We start from the raw sequence: 14,640 nt of genomic DNA on the forward strand, positions 1-14,640 counted from the left end.
CAAAAGACAAAGTATGTCTTCTGACCACAATAAAATAAAATTAGAAACCATTACCCCCCAAGAAATGGAAAATTCACAAATAAGGAAGGATGGTTTAAAAACATATTGGATTCTTTGAGTTTAAAATCTAACTGGGAGTCTATTGCTATATAGGATGGGGTAATGAGGAGTAATTAGAATTAAACAAGGAATAAGATTTCAGTTGAAAGGGAAAAAATATTGGAGCACTTGGAATAATCCTCTCCTCATACAGTTAAATTATTTTAATTTTCCAAACCTCAGCTCAAGAATAACATTCTCTGAAAAGCTTTCCCTGACTCCACCAATGATGATAACAAGGTTAATAATGGTAATATAAGCTGACACTTTTTTATAGCCCTTGTTATATGACAAGTATCACTCTAACCAATATAAATATATTTCAATATTTAATCCTCCCAACAACACTAAGAGATAGTATTATTATTCCCATTTTACATGAGAAGAGGGTAAATAATTTGGCAAGGTTACCTAACTAAGAAGTGACAGAGTTGGGATTCAAATATAATGATTCCAAAATCCATGTGCTGAAGCATAACCAACTGGAGTTAGATCCGTCTTATCAAGACTCTCACAGAACCCATGCATACTTCAGTTATACCATAAACTACATTACGCTGTAACAGCTTACTAGATTGTCCTCTTTCACTAATCATTCATTGATAAACAATTATTCAACCAACAGGAAATTATTGAGCACGTTCCCTGTGCCAGAAAATGTGCTTGTTCATAGAAATAAAGTCACATATGTCATATTTCATCTGTCAAAGAGTTTTAGTCTCAAGCAGAGTTCAGCAAACTATAGTTCACAGGCCAAATTCTGTTGGCCACCTGTTTTTGTAAATAAATTTTTATTGAACCACAACTGTGCTCATTGGTTTATGTAGTGCTCATTGGTTTATAAACCAATTGGTTTATATTGGTTTATCTGTAGCTTCTTTCATGTTACAACATCAGAGTGGAGTAGTTGTTATGGAGACCATTTGGCAGGCAAAGTCTAAAATATTTACTATCTGGTACTTTACAGAAAAAGTCTGCCAACCCTGGTCTAAAGAATAAGACAAATAAGAAAATCATTAATTACTACCCAATAAGGTGCATGCTATGGTGCCCAAGATACTACGGGAACACAGAGATATCTAGATTAGATTATAGAGTCAGCAAAAGTTTTCTAGGAGACCTGATACCTGACCTAATTTTTGAAGGTTAACTAGTTAAAGAAGAGCAGCCAAACTTGTCAGTAAGGCCAGACAGTGAAGTTTAGCAGTGATCCAGGGAGCTAGGAATAAAGAGGGTAAATATGTTTAGGAAATATTAATTATTTCTACATAACTTATGAAAATATATCTTTAATTTCTTAATTCCCACTATCTGGCACAACTAATGGTGCATATAGTTAAACTCACTAAATATTTGTTATCAGAAAATATTAAGTCCTAAGTAAACAATGTTTACTGAAAAGGGGAGAAAATATTTGCCTTCTATTAGTCCCTAAAATCACTAAACTATAAGAATCCCGATTTTTTCACCCACTGCCTTAGAGTAAAAAAAAACCAAAAACTACCACTTTTTCATTGTTTTCAGTTGTAGAGACGTATATAACATTTAAGAATACAGTTTTACAAATGAGAAATGGTTGCAAAATACTGTACCTGGAAAATTCATAGGCAGTTCAAATGGTTGTGGAGCCTCACAACCTTCAATGTGCTCACAAATTTCAGCTATGATCTTCTTAATTTTGAGGCCAGTAATTTTAATCACTTCTCCTGTTGACAAACAGCATTCATTTCCAAACATTTCATAAATAGAACCTGAAAAAAAAAAGAAAAACAGTTTTTAAAAAAAGAATTCAATAATGAAGAACAAATTAGGAGTCAAAAGTCTCATACGAAGTGTTTTTATTCAGTTCCTCTCAGATACCTGCTAAACAGGAATTTAATCAAGCTTGGCAAAATATACAGCATGTACCAGGAAAAATATTAGATTTTCACTTCATCCACTGGGCAAAGTGTAAACAATCTTATTTTTGTTATTATTGTAAATTGAATTTATGGTCCTCAGCACCTTTAGCTCATATTTCCAAGGTCAAGCTACAACCATGTCTTCCCCTGCTGGGATTTATGATCTTTTTTTGGCCAGGTCATAGAATTAAACTCACATGAGTCAACAATGATCTGAGTAAGTACTGCAAACAAGGTTGTAATACAATCTAACATCCAAAGACAGAGCATTTGTACACCAGGGCTTCATATTAAGAGCACCATATCTATTTATAAGACCTAGTTCTCTTCATCATCATGAATATAACATTTTGCCCATTTTATCTCTTGTTTTTGACAAGCTGGAAACAACTCTCAACATCTTTATGGCAATAGGGGGCAGACAAACCCAGATAAACTGAAAAGCTTCATTTTAGTTCAGGATTTCAGTCTCCTTCCTCAAAAACCTTTTATCATAGATGTCAAAGCTAAATTTTTCATCCATTTATTTCCCTTTTATATCTCCTGACGGAGGAACACTGAGCAGTGAAATAACCGAAAGATTAGCAACAGGAAAGAGGAGAAGCAAAAGTTCTGGGTAATCTAGCCCCAGTAAAAAGGAAACAACCCCAAAACTACATCTCTGGGATATTATTGCTTTACAATAAAGCAGTAAACTAGAGGCTGATGTAAATAAACATTGCAGAACTGTGGGATATGAAACGTATCAATTTTTCCTTGCTTCCAATATGATTTATACCCTCTTTACCACACTAAAATATAAATAATATGAGCACAAGATTTTAGGTTTGTTGGTTGGTTTTCTGAATTCTTCTGTTGAAACACCTCTTCACAGAATCATGCCTGATATGTAGCAAGTACCTGAAATATTTTTATAGCATTAATGGTTATCATAAAAGTTATTAAGCCCAGCATTCAATTTAGCTTTAAGCAGCTCTGTGGTTTTATCAGAGTCTCTATAGAGAGCAGGGGGCACACGCAAATTAAAACAATTTAAGGAGATTTTAATAAAGGGACAATTTACACACAGGCACAGACAGTTCTAGGCAACACAAGAACATAAATGTCCTGATCTCACTCTTTTTCCTCCATTGGATCATCTGCCAGGGCACCCCATTGCCCCAATTCAGCCAGAAGCCAGAGGACAATGGAGCTGCTGACTCCACAGAAGTCAGCCTCCCAGGCAGAGTGGAAATGAAAATTAGCACACCAACCTTACTGTCTATTATTTAATGAGGATCATTTTTGCAGACATGCTAGTATATGAGCTCCTTGTATACTTCTAAACTCCCTCCTTTTCTCATACTATTGCCTTAACTACACATGCGTTCATACTTTTTATTAACTCCAATACATTGTGTTGTCAGCCATCTCAAATCCCTCATGGAAAAAACTGGTATATTAAAAAATAATAATAAATCCACAGTGACATTTTCTTCCAGTGAACTCAGAATAATTATTTTCTATGATCCTCATTCGGAAATTAATCACATAGTAACATTTTACTTCTACAGTATTATCTCATCCTGTACTTAACCTTTTATGACTTTAGTTTCTGTTACTCCCAATTCAATTTTAAGCTTCATGAAAAAAAATATTGCATTATATTATTGCATAACTACCAACACATCAACCTCCCTTCTTCATTCACTCAGCAAACTTTAATGAATACCTACTATGTGTCAGACATTGCAATTGGCAGTAGTACAAAATGCATATGCCTTCCCCATAGAAGCACTGTTTTGAAGGGAACAGACAGTAAGCAGACAATTGAAGCAGATTATGAGAAAGTTATAATATAGAAAATACAGGGCATTGTGGGAGTAAATTGGAGGCATTTAATTAAGCAATTATATGGGAAAGAGATTAGGGAAAGATGTGTGGAGGAGATGACAGCCGAGCTGAGTTTTAAAGGAAGCATCACAAAATGTTAGGACAGGCAGAGGATATAGTATTTGAAAAGGCAGTGAGATGCGAAAGAGTCTGATACATTCTGGAAACTTCACATAATTTGTTATGTCTCAAATATAAAGTAAGAAATGGGAACTGGTAAGAAAGGAGACTGGAGAAATAGAGGGAATCTGGATCGTGCAGTGTCTTTATAAAATTACCAATAAACAAAAAAGCCAATCAAAGTCTGAAGCAACCTCAGAGTCAGAGAATTTACATTTTCAGTTATCAATGTCCAGGAACTAATGCCAATTTAATGAGAGGTCATATGTTTCTAGGCGCTTGCTATCCAAAGTGTGTCCTGCTGCATCACCTGGGAGCTTGTTAGGATCTCAGCCAGACCCTAGACCTGCTGAATCAGAACCTGCATTTTTAACAAGACCCCCAGATGATTCATAAGTACATTAAGGTTTGGAAAGCACTGGTCTAGACAACAAATGTATAACTGAAATAATCTCTGTTCTGAGATTGTTGCAAAACTTACCAAGAGAGAGAAGGACATGTCAGGTAGAGGACACACTCAGTGTCATTGAGATGGAGGATGTTGTAAGTAAGGACAGGGAAAGGGAAGGATTTTAAACAGCAAAGTGAGATGGTAAGATTTTTCTGTGTCACACGAAATAGAACGTAATTGGACCTATCCTGTTTCAGTGGAAGTCTGTTTGGCTTAATTTCAACACAACAAATGTCTAATTGCAGATGTAATGTATAGCAAACTGACTCACTTGGAATGCCATCTTTCTTTCAAAGGTTCCATTGGAATTCAAAATTAAAAGATGAGTTTATGTGAGATTACATATCAATTCACAGGGGACAGAAGCCAGAGAATTCTAAGAGAAAATTCTGTGAGTTTTAGTCACCACACAAAAGGCTTTTGACACCTCAGGTCTCTTTCTAATCATCCCTCTCGCTTTGAAAAAAGAAAACCACTTTTTTCAGTCATGTAAGGAAAAGAGCCTCATGGAAATGTTAATCTTTAACATTTATCTTTAATTCTTTGTGACTTCCAATTTTCTCTAAGCAAGAAAGCTATTAATTCATTTTAATAAAGAGAGAGGTCAGTGACACCCAACTCTAGAAAGTTATGTCCCTGATAGGTGACAAGAACATACAGCAAATCTCAAACCCCTGAAACTTGAAGAGTTCTTGTACATCGTTATCATCATTATAGTGTCTCTTAAAATACATTTTTTTCAGTGAAAATATAAAATGGTTAATTTAAAAAACAGCCAACTTTCATAATCTCAGAACAAGCACATATAATATGCCTAATTGCCTTTTAAAAATTTGCTGAGATGTGTCTGAACTATGTGTTTGTGTAAATATAGATATAAAAATAGTTTTCATTTCATTTTTAACCACAAGACATGCATTTTGAATATGCAAATCTAGAATCTATTAAATCTTTACAGACTGATTCTTTCCAAGTCAGAGCATATGTGTTCAGGATGAGGCCAAACATCAGAGAAAGCTGAACAAAGCAGCCTGTTTTCAGTGATCAAACATTGCCCCTGAAGGCTGTAATGAAAGTCATGTGCCTCTGAAATCACCTTTTCTGAAATGCTACTTTGCTCAATAAAAACGACACATTAATATCCTTTTATGAGCCCATCCCTTATTTGACAATCCATATAAGCAATGCTGTGATCACATGGAAGAAACCAAAACAACTGGCTCCATAGATTTTCTTCATTTTCCTCTACAAAATTGAAAATGTGTGGCAGTCGGGGAAGAAGAAACTTACATTGTCTAGAGGCTTTTTTCCCTTTACTCAACATATACTCATTTCCTCCATTCCCCACCCCACCATCTCCCACCCCCACCATCTCCCACCCCCACCATACCGGCCACTCATCCCATCATCAGCCTGTCAAAGTTCAACCAATCCTAAAGATTCAGCTCATATTCATTGTCTTCTTTTTTTTTTTTTTAACATCTTTATTGGGGTATAATTGCTTTACAATGGTGTGTTAGTTTCTGCTTTATAGCAAAGTGAATCAGTTATACATACACATATGTTCCCATATCTCTTCCCTCTTGCGTCTCCCTCCCTCCCACCCTCCCTATCCCACCCCTCCAGACGGTCACAAAGCACCGAGCTCATTGTCTTCTTGAAAGCCTTCCTTTATTCCCACTTAAGTAAGAATTAATTCTTTCCTCTGTGCTCCAATAGTACTTTGCATGTATCTCCATTATGGCCCCTATGTGATCATTATCACAGCCTGCTGTTAGGGTATTATTTTCTGACCATTGATATTATGTATACTTTACAATTTATTATGATATTCTAAAGAAGAGACATCATCTTAACTATATTTATACTCCTCCTCACATACACACAGCTAATTGCACAGTTTTGTCAATTAGTGGGTCCTTAGTGAATGTTAAATTATAACTTAGCTTTACTGTAAAATGACAATAAATTATTGTGAATATAGTAGAAGTCCTTCTCCATTAACAGTTTAAAGCATAGTCAACCCAAGGCTTTGGCATGGGTTATATCTTCATTTGGTATAACTAATAACAAATGTACAAGCAAGTGTGAGATTAGCTGGTCACCTTGTGAATTCCCTAGACAAGGAATATTAAGGGCAGGTAATTCTATAATATGAATCTCTGCTTGTTAAATTTGCCATTTTTCATTATGTTTACCATTTTTATATTGCTGGACTTGAGGATGAGGCTCATAAAATGATCTGAGATATGTTTGGAGGAGTTAGGAATTTACTCTGTAAAGTAGGATTGATATTGTATGACAGTGTCTATAGACTGGGCTTGCTGGTAGAGATTTATCCTTGCTCCTCATAAACAATTGTGATTATTCTTTATTATTATTACATGGCCAGTATTCCATAAAGAGACTATCTCCATCTCCTGTAAGGCAAAGTCATTCCCATGCACTACATGAAGAATAGATCTAAAAATAGATGAACATGATATTTGAATGTAGTTTGCACATAAATAAGCATAAAACAGCAAGCTTGCAGCTTTACTAGGGATGGATTCTACCAGTTAGATACTGGGTATACCACTGAGAGGTATATCTGAATATTGATCAAAAGTGATCTTTCAAGGTCATAGAGACTCTCTTCCCTTCTGCCAAAATATCAATATAAAGAGGGCCAAACAGTGGCACCAAGTATTAAGGAAAATGATGGCCAACACCAAGTAGACCTAAGGTATAATCTCTCTTACTTCTAAGAATATGGGGGTTTTTAATGTGAATTTAGGGTTTAAGTGTTATCCTGGAAATCAAGTTTAGAGACAGAAATATGCTAGAAACTATAGTGAATATTGGTGAGTCTTATAAAATTTGAACATGGGGAAGCAATGAAAACCACAATGGGTGGAAAACGGTGGAGCCTGAGAGTCAATAAAGCAGGTTAAAATCATAGTGAGCCCAGAAGCCAGAAAATGTCCAACTTTTCAACTACTCTGAGTGAAATGTGAGGCATTTAGATGATTAAGTTTTAGTGGTTGAGGAAGAAAGATTAACAGTTTCCTTCACCAGCTAAAAATTTGATGTTTGTTTAATGGTGGAATCAATTTAATAGATTAAATAAAACTGTAATTAGAGGGTTTGTAAGTTGGTGTTACAATAGAAGTCATCATCACAGCTCTTTGTGTCAACAAGTGTCAGACCAAATGGATTTGAGATGTATGAAATGGATATCCCTCCTACATATCTATGAAACACTTCCTTATGATGATGGAACAAATCAGTGATTCTGCATCTCTGGACATTATTATTGGCCAAATACTCCCCACGTTTTACCCAGATTTTAATTCTCAAAATTACATCGTAAGTAATGTTATAATTTCTTATATGAACAATGTTGCATTGGGAGTTGGTTTATTGTTTTAGGAATGACTTGATTTCAAGTACATTTTTATACTTAAATATAAATACTTGCCTATGTTTTATATCCTAAATGTTAAATAAAGCTATCATAGACCTCTATAGCCATTTAAAATCATAAAATCAATGCACTGATTGAATTGTTTATACATGGGCTCCAATGAACTATAATGTGTTTATCCAGTGCATACAAAATGAAGCTTCACTATATTACAAATTTTCCCTAAGTTCATTAGTATTGAATACTTCATTAACTATTCTGCTTATGAAATATGAATTTTGAAGTTATTTTATGTTCATAGATTTAAATAATTTTAAAAATGCTTGAATTTTGTATGTCTATTTTTAATTTTATTTTTATAATAATTCATTTGTATTACATTTTGTTAAAGTACCAGTCCATAATGGATTGGGAAAAGAAAATAAATTGGACCTTTACTACAGATAGTTTGAGAAGCACTTCTCTAAATGGTTAAGTACAAATATGACCACAGTCAGTCAGTGCAGGGAAACAGGATGTAGCCTCAGGGAGTTAGAGAGTTAGAGTAAAATTTGAACATACTGGAAAAAGGAAAGTTATAGCCTAATACATAAAATCTTAGTATTATTAACTCATCTATCTCAATGTCACCAGCAGCCTGAGTGCCCTGACTAAAAGACACAGGAAGTTTAATCAACTTGACAGTAATAGTCGTAATTGCAAATTACTACATTGGCATTCTGATTTGTACATTATACTCTTCTGAGTTGTATGAGGCAGTGCTTGAACCTAATTGACCCCGGACACTTTGAACTGTTGGATCTACACAGTAAGAACCAAAGCCAGGAGCAGGTGAAATCCCCTAAGAGATGAATTTTGTGAGTTCTGTCTAACTAACTTGCCAGGTAGTCTCCATGAGAGAGATGGCAAATATCTATACTATATTCTACCATTCTCCCTTCCCATCAGTAATCATCCATGGCACATTTCCAGCTGAATCCAGATGAGGCTGAATAATCCTCCTCAACATAAAGTTCCTGGTGACTATCCATCAATTGAAGATGGCAAGCCAGGCATAAATTATTCCAGCCCAGTCCTGTACTATGACTTTTCTTGCTTTCTTTAAGCCCCCTTGGGTGATATTTATTTTTAAAGATTTTAATCTTCAGATTGGGCTAATTTACCCTCAAAGGCTTAGTAAAAGACATCTGGCAGAAGAATACAGGGTCCCTCGATCCATCATTTTTTTCCAGACAGCTGTCAGAATTGAGGCATAAAACATCTAACTTGATAATAATCACAACTTTATATAGCCCAATGGCAGCTGTAGGATTAGTTTCAATTTCATTTTATATTTCTAAGCCAAGTGCCATTAATTCTAATGATCTCTTGAATCACTGGTCTTAGTATCAGGAGCTTAAATACCATCACATCCTACTAACATATTAAAATGACTGAGTGTCTATACAATGTCTCTACCAACTGGTTGTCCAAACTATATCTGAACACTTTCACTGATGGAATTCCAATTATTTTAAGGTGACCCACTCTACTTTTGAGCAATTCTGTTAAAAAGCTCTACATTTTAAGTGTAATATGTGTTCTTATGGGATATACACACAATTAGAACAATTTTTACCTTAGAATCATACAGAAAACAACTATTTAATTCTTATACATAGCAGCCTTAAAATGTGTGAAGATAGCCATCACCAGTTGTTCCTTATAACAAATCAATGTGTCAAACGATTGAAATATGTTCAGGGCCACTGCTTACAGCATAGGTTGCCCATTATAAAACTACCTGAAGCACAAGTTATAAGGATGTCAGTGGCATTTTGGAGTTGTGTGACAAGGTATCATGCCCCTCAAAAACATACATGCCCTTGACTGTTCCAGAAGAGGTTTGATAGTGCCTGTTGGGTATGTTCTAAGGTGGCTGCTTCAGCTCCTACCATCATGTTTGAAATTCAGCTAGTGAGAAAGAGAGATAAAGAGAAGGAAACATTCCTTTTGTTTCAGTGGCATGCAATAGAAATTTCACATGTCAAATACTACTATCACAACCCATTGGCCAAAACTTAATCAAGTGGCCACTTTAAGCTTCAAGAGAGCTGTGCAGCATCGTTAGCCAGGCAGCTGCATTCACAGCTGAAAGCTTTATTACCACAGAAGATGGAGAGAACAAATATAGTTAGAGGGGCAGCTAACAGTCTCTGATCCAAAAGGGGAGGGAAAGGTATGTATATTTCAGGATTTAAATTGGGTTACATGTGCCTATAAAACTTACATTGTCTTATGAAGAAAAAAATGTATATTTTTATTTGAAACACCAAAGACAGGAGGTCTGTTGCTGAGGTTGAGACTGCAGGATGAAATTTCAGGGTTGAACTTTATCTCCCTTAAGAGATACAACTGTTAAACACACACACACACACACACACACACACACACACACACACTTCTTCTCTCCATTCATTCCTAGGCATTTAATTAGGTAAAAATCACAGATAAGAATGCCTTCTCTAGAGTCAGTTTCAAAACCAGGCTCTACATTTGATAAATGTGTGACTTCAGGCAATATCTTCTTCTATAAAATGGGGATAGTGCCTCAATTTCTTTATCTTTAAAATGAGGTGGTAATTTTACCTCTGATAGTTGCTTTGAGGATCAAAGTAGATAATCAATTTTTAAGTGCATAGCCCAGAACGTGGCATCTATTTAGGGTTCAGTAAATATTAGCCATTATTGGTGTCATTATTATTATTTCATATGATGTTGTTTAAGACCGAATAATTCAGTATAATGTTATACTATTGTAAACTGGTGTGATTTTCTTGGTTAAGATGAAAATAAAGGTCTTCTTATGGATAGGGATGGGGTTTTCCCTGAATAAAAAAATTGTTATTTTCTTTGTCATCCTAAGAAAGAGAAAATTACAGAAGTGAAAATAGAAACTTGAGAGATGGACTTGGGCTGGGAATAAAGATACATCAAAGGTCAATTTTTTCCCACCTTGTACCAACAAACCTTGGTATGCCACAAATGGGTTACAAGTATGCCAACATGTTGAAATCCGTCTTCCTTGAGGTGACCAACTAAGATAGGTCTGGGATGACTAGTGGCTTTGGCTGGTGGCTCTGGCTGCAAGTTACCTTGTCTATTTACCCCACCCAAACAAATACAGTTGACCCTTGAACATCACTGGGGTTTGGGGCGCCTACCTTCCAGGTAGTTGAAAACCTGCCTATACTGTACAGTCAGCCCTCTGTATCTGTGGTTCCACATTAATATAATCAACAAATTAATTGAATACATGCTATGGGCCAAGTGAAAAAACTATGGTAAGTACTACTGATATAATGGTGACCAAATGATATGTAGTCTTAACCTTCACGAAATATTTAATACACTGAAATAAAAGGCATTAATCAAACAATCATACAAATATATGATTACAAAATGATAATTACTATGAAAGAAAACTGCATGTACTAGGAGAAAGGGCCTGGGTTTGGGTTCCATGAATAGTACATCTGTATTATATTTATTTATAAAACCATTCAACAAGTATTTATTGAGTGCTAGGCATACTAATCTCAAGTTTATAGTAAAGTCTTATTAAAAGACTTCAACTGGGACTTCTGTTTCTGGAAAGATGAAGTAGACATACATTTTCCTTACCTCATGTATTCCAGACTTGAAGCTGAAGATACTAGCAACCTAGAAATGCCAATGGGTACAGACAAAAAAAATCTCCAATAAATTCTGTTCTCTCTAGCCAAAAATGCAGGAAAGGAACAGCCTAGTAAAACAGAAAACTTTTTGACAATAATCACTCTACTCAAGCCAAATACCACAGAAAAATGTTTGGTTCCACAACCATCTACACCAGGAAAGGCTGAGTAGAGTCATTAGAATCTCACCCACAATGAGTATAATAAGACACTCACCCACCCTTTGCTGAGGTGGTGCCAGAAAAGGCAGAGTTCAGAGATGGGACTTGTATCTTTGTGAGACAGTAATAAACTCCCATTTTCTGTCAGGGAAACCAAGTGAGGAGCCTGGACTTCCAACCCTACCGAGCAGTAGTGAGGCACACTTTCTCCTCCCCTTGGGGTGATGTCAGAGGATGTCCAGTGAAAAATTAGGACTTTTACCACTAGCCAATGTAATAAGGCACCACCCCATCACAAGATGTAACTGGAGGCCATGTGTGCAAGAGTAATAAGCACTATTATCCCTCCTATCAAGGGTGGTATCAGCGAAAGCCTAGTGAGGAGACAGTACTCCCACTCTGACCAGCAGTAAGAAGGACCCCTTCCTTTTTGAGTGTCAACAGAGGCTGAAAGGGGAAACTGGGCTTCTAACCCCATTATTATGGCAATAATGAGGCCATACACCTCACCCCCTGTTGGAGAAACAAAAAACAGAAACCAAACAGAAAACTAAATATATAATAGACTTAAGCCTTGACATATCAATAGTTACATTAAATGTAAATGATCTAAATACATCAATAAAAAGAGATCGATAGAGTGGATTAAAAAGAACATGACCCAAATATATGCTATCTACAGAAGACTCCTTTCAAATATAACAATATAGGCAGGTTGAAAGAAAATGGATGGAAAGAGATATATCACACAAAAATTTATCAAAGGAAAGCAGGAGTAGCTATATTAACATCAGATACAGTAAACTTCGGAGTGAAGAAAATTACTAGGGTCAGAGATAGATATTACATAATGATAAAAGGGTCAGTCTACCAAGAAAATACAGCAATCTTAAATATGTATATATCAAACAACAGAGCTGCAAAATATGCCAACTAAAACTGATATAACTGAAAGGAGAAATAGATAAATCCACAATTATAGCTGGAGACTGCAACATCCATCTCTCGACAACTGATAAAATATTAGATAGATTATCAGTAAGGATACAGAAGAACAAGGACACCTTCAAACAACAGGATCTAATCTACCTTTACAGAACAATATACCTAACACAGCAAATACACATTGTTTTCAAGTGCCCATCAGAACACATACTGAGATATCCTGTGCCATAAAACAAGTCTAAACAAACTTAAAGAACTGAATCATAGTATTCTTTGACCACAATGAATTAAACTAAAAATAAATAACAGAAAGATAATAAAAAATTCTCCAAACACTTGAAAACTAAATACCATACCTCCAAATAATCTGTGGACCAAAAGAAAATTGCAACATCTCAAACCACAAATTTTCATAAGGATAAGGAAGTACTGAGGAGAAAATATATATTACTAAATGCTCATATTAAAAAAGAGCAAAATCTCAAATATTCTAAGCCTCTTCCTCAAGAACTTGGAAAGAAAAACATAAAAAAAGAGAAAATCAATGAAGCAAAAGATGATTCCTTGAAAAGATCAATAAAGTTGACAAACCGTTAGCAATTCTGAAAAAGAGAGAAGGTACAAATTACAAATAAGAGGACTAAAACAGAGAATATGACTACAGACCCTCCAGACATCAAAAAGGAAAAAAGAGAATCCTACAAACAACTTAGCCTACAATTCAACAATTGAGGTGAAACAAACCAGTTCCTCAGAAAACCACAATATACCACAACTCACCTAAAATAAAATGAATAATTGGTTCAGTCCTATAACTATTAAGAGAATTGATTCATAGTTACAAAGTCCTAAAAAAGAAATCTCCAGCCCCTGGTTGTTTCACTAAAGAATTCTATAAAACTTATCAGGAAGTATTTTCACCAGTTCTACACAATCTCTTCCAGAAAGCAGAAGAGAGAATATGTACCAATTTATCTTATGAATCTAATACTACCATTACACCAAAACCAGACAGACATCACAAAAAAGAAAACTGCAGACCAATATCCCTCATCAATACAAACAAAAATAAAATCCTTCAAAAAATTTTAGCTAATAGAATCCAGCAACATATAAAAAATTATATATCATAACCAAGTGTAGTTAATCCCAAAGATACAAGGTTGGCTCAATATTCAAAAAGCAATCAGTGTAATCCTCTATATTAATAGGCTAAAGAAGAAAAAGCATATGACCAAATAAATTGATGTAGAAACAGCATTTGACAAAGTTAAACACACATTCAAAATAATAAAAAGAACTCTCTGTAAAAGCCAGTGTGAAAATGATGAAAAGACAACCTACAGATTAGGAGAAAAGATTTGCAAACCATGTATCTGATAGAGAATTTATATCTAGAATTTACAGAGAATTCTCAAAATCAAAGTAAAAAAATCAATCCAATTAGAAAATGGGCAAAAGACATGAACAATCATTTCACTGAGGAAGATAGGCAGATGGCAAATGAGCACATTGTTAGCCATTACTGAGTGCAAATTAAAACCACAATGAGAATCACTACATACCTATCAAAATGGCTAAAAAATAGTGACAACAACAAATGCTGGCAAGGGTGCAGAGAAGCTGAATTACTTGTACATTATTGAGGAGAATGTAAAATGGTAGAGCCACACAGAAACACAGTTTGGCAGCTTCCTAAAAAAAAATAACAACATGCAACTACCAGCATTTCACTCTTGGGCATTAATCCCAGAGAAATAAAAATTTATTTTCACACAAAAACTTGTCTACAAATGTTTATAGTAGCTTTATTCATAATAGCCCTGAACAGGAAACAGACCAAATATTCTTCAACGTGTGAATAGTTAAACAAACTGTAGTACATTCATACTATGAAATACCCCTCAGCAGTAAAAACGAATGAACTATTAATTCATTCAAAAATCTGGATGAATCTCCAGAGAATTAT

The 14,640-nt window shown here is 35.1% G+C and overlaps 1 protein-coding gene across 4 annotated transcripts in view; it reads right to left on the reverse strand.

Moving 5' to 3' along the window:
* The window catches only part of THEMIS (thymocyte selection associated), a 173,031-nt gene that overhangs the window by 132,471 nt on the left and 25,920 nt on the right, over positions 1-14,640 (reverse strand). For all 4 annotated transcript variants that reach the window (XR_016395200.1, XM_022556268.2, XM_022556242.2 and 1 more), the window contains exon 3: positions 1,692-1,850. Coding sequence is in view for 3 of the 4 variants with exons in the window: in XM_022556268.2 (XP_022411976.2) it covers positions 1,692-1,850 (159 nt within the window). In the remaining variant the exon portion in view is untranslated. The remainder of the gene's footprint in view (positions 1-1,691; positions 1,851-14,640) is intronic.

The sequence above is a fragment of the Delphinapterus leucas genome, chromosome 12, assembly GCF_059928025.1.
Source record: "Delphinapterus leucas isolate spDelLeu-1000000601 "Yukka" chromosome 12, BTC_Dleu_Yukka2, whole genome shotgun sequence".
In the NCBI taxonomy this organism is placed as follows: Eukaryota; Metazoa; Chordata; class Mammalia; order Artiodactyla; family Monodontidae; genus Delphinapterus; species Delphinapterus leucas.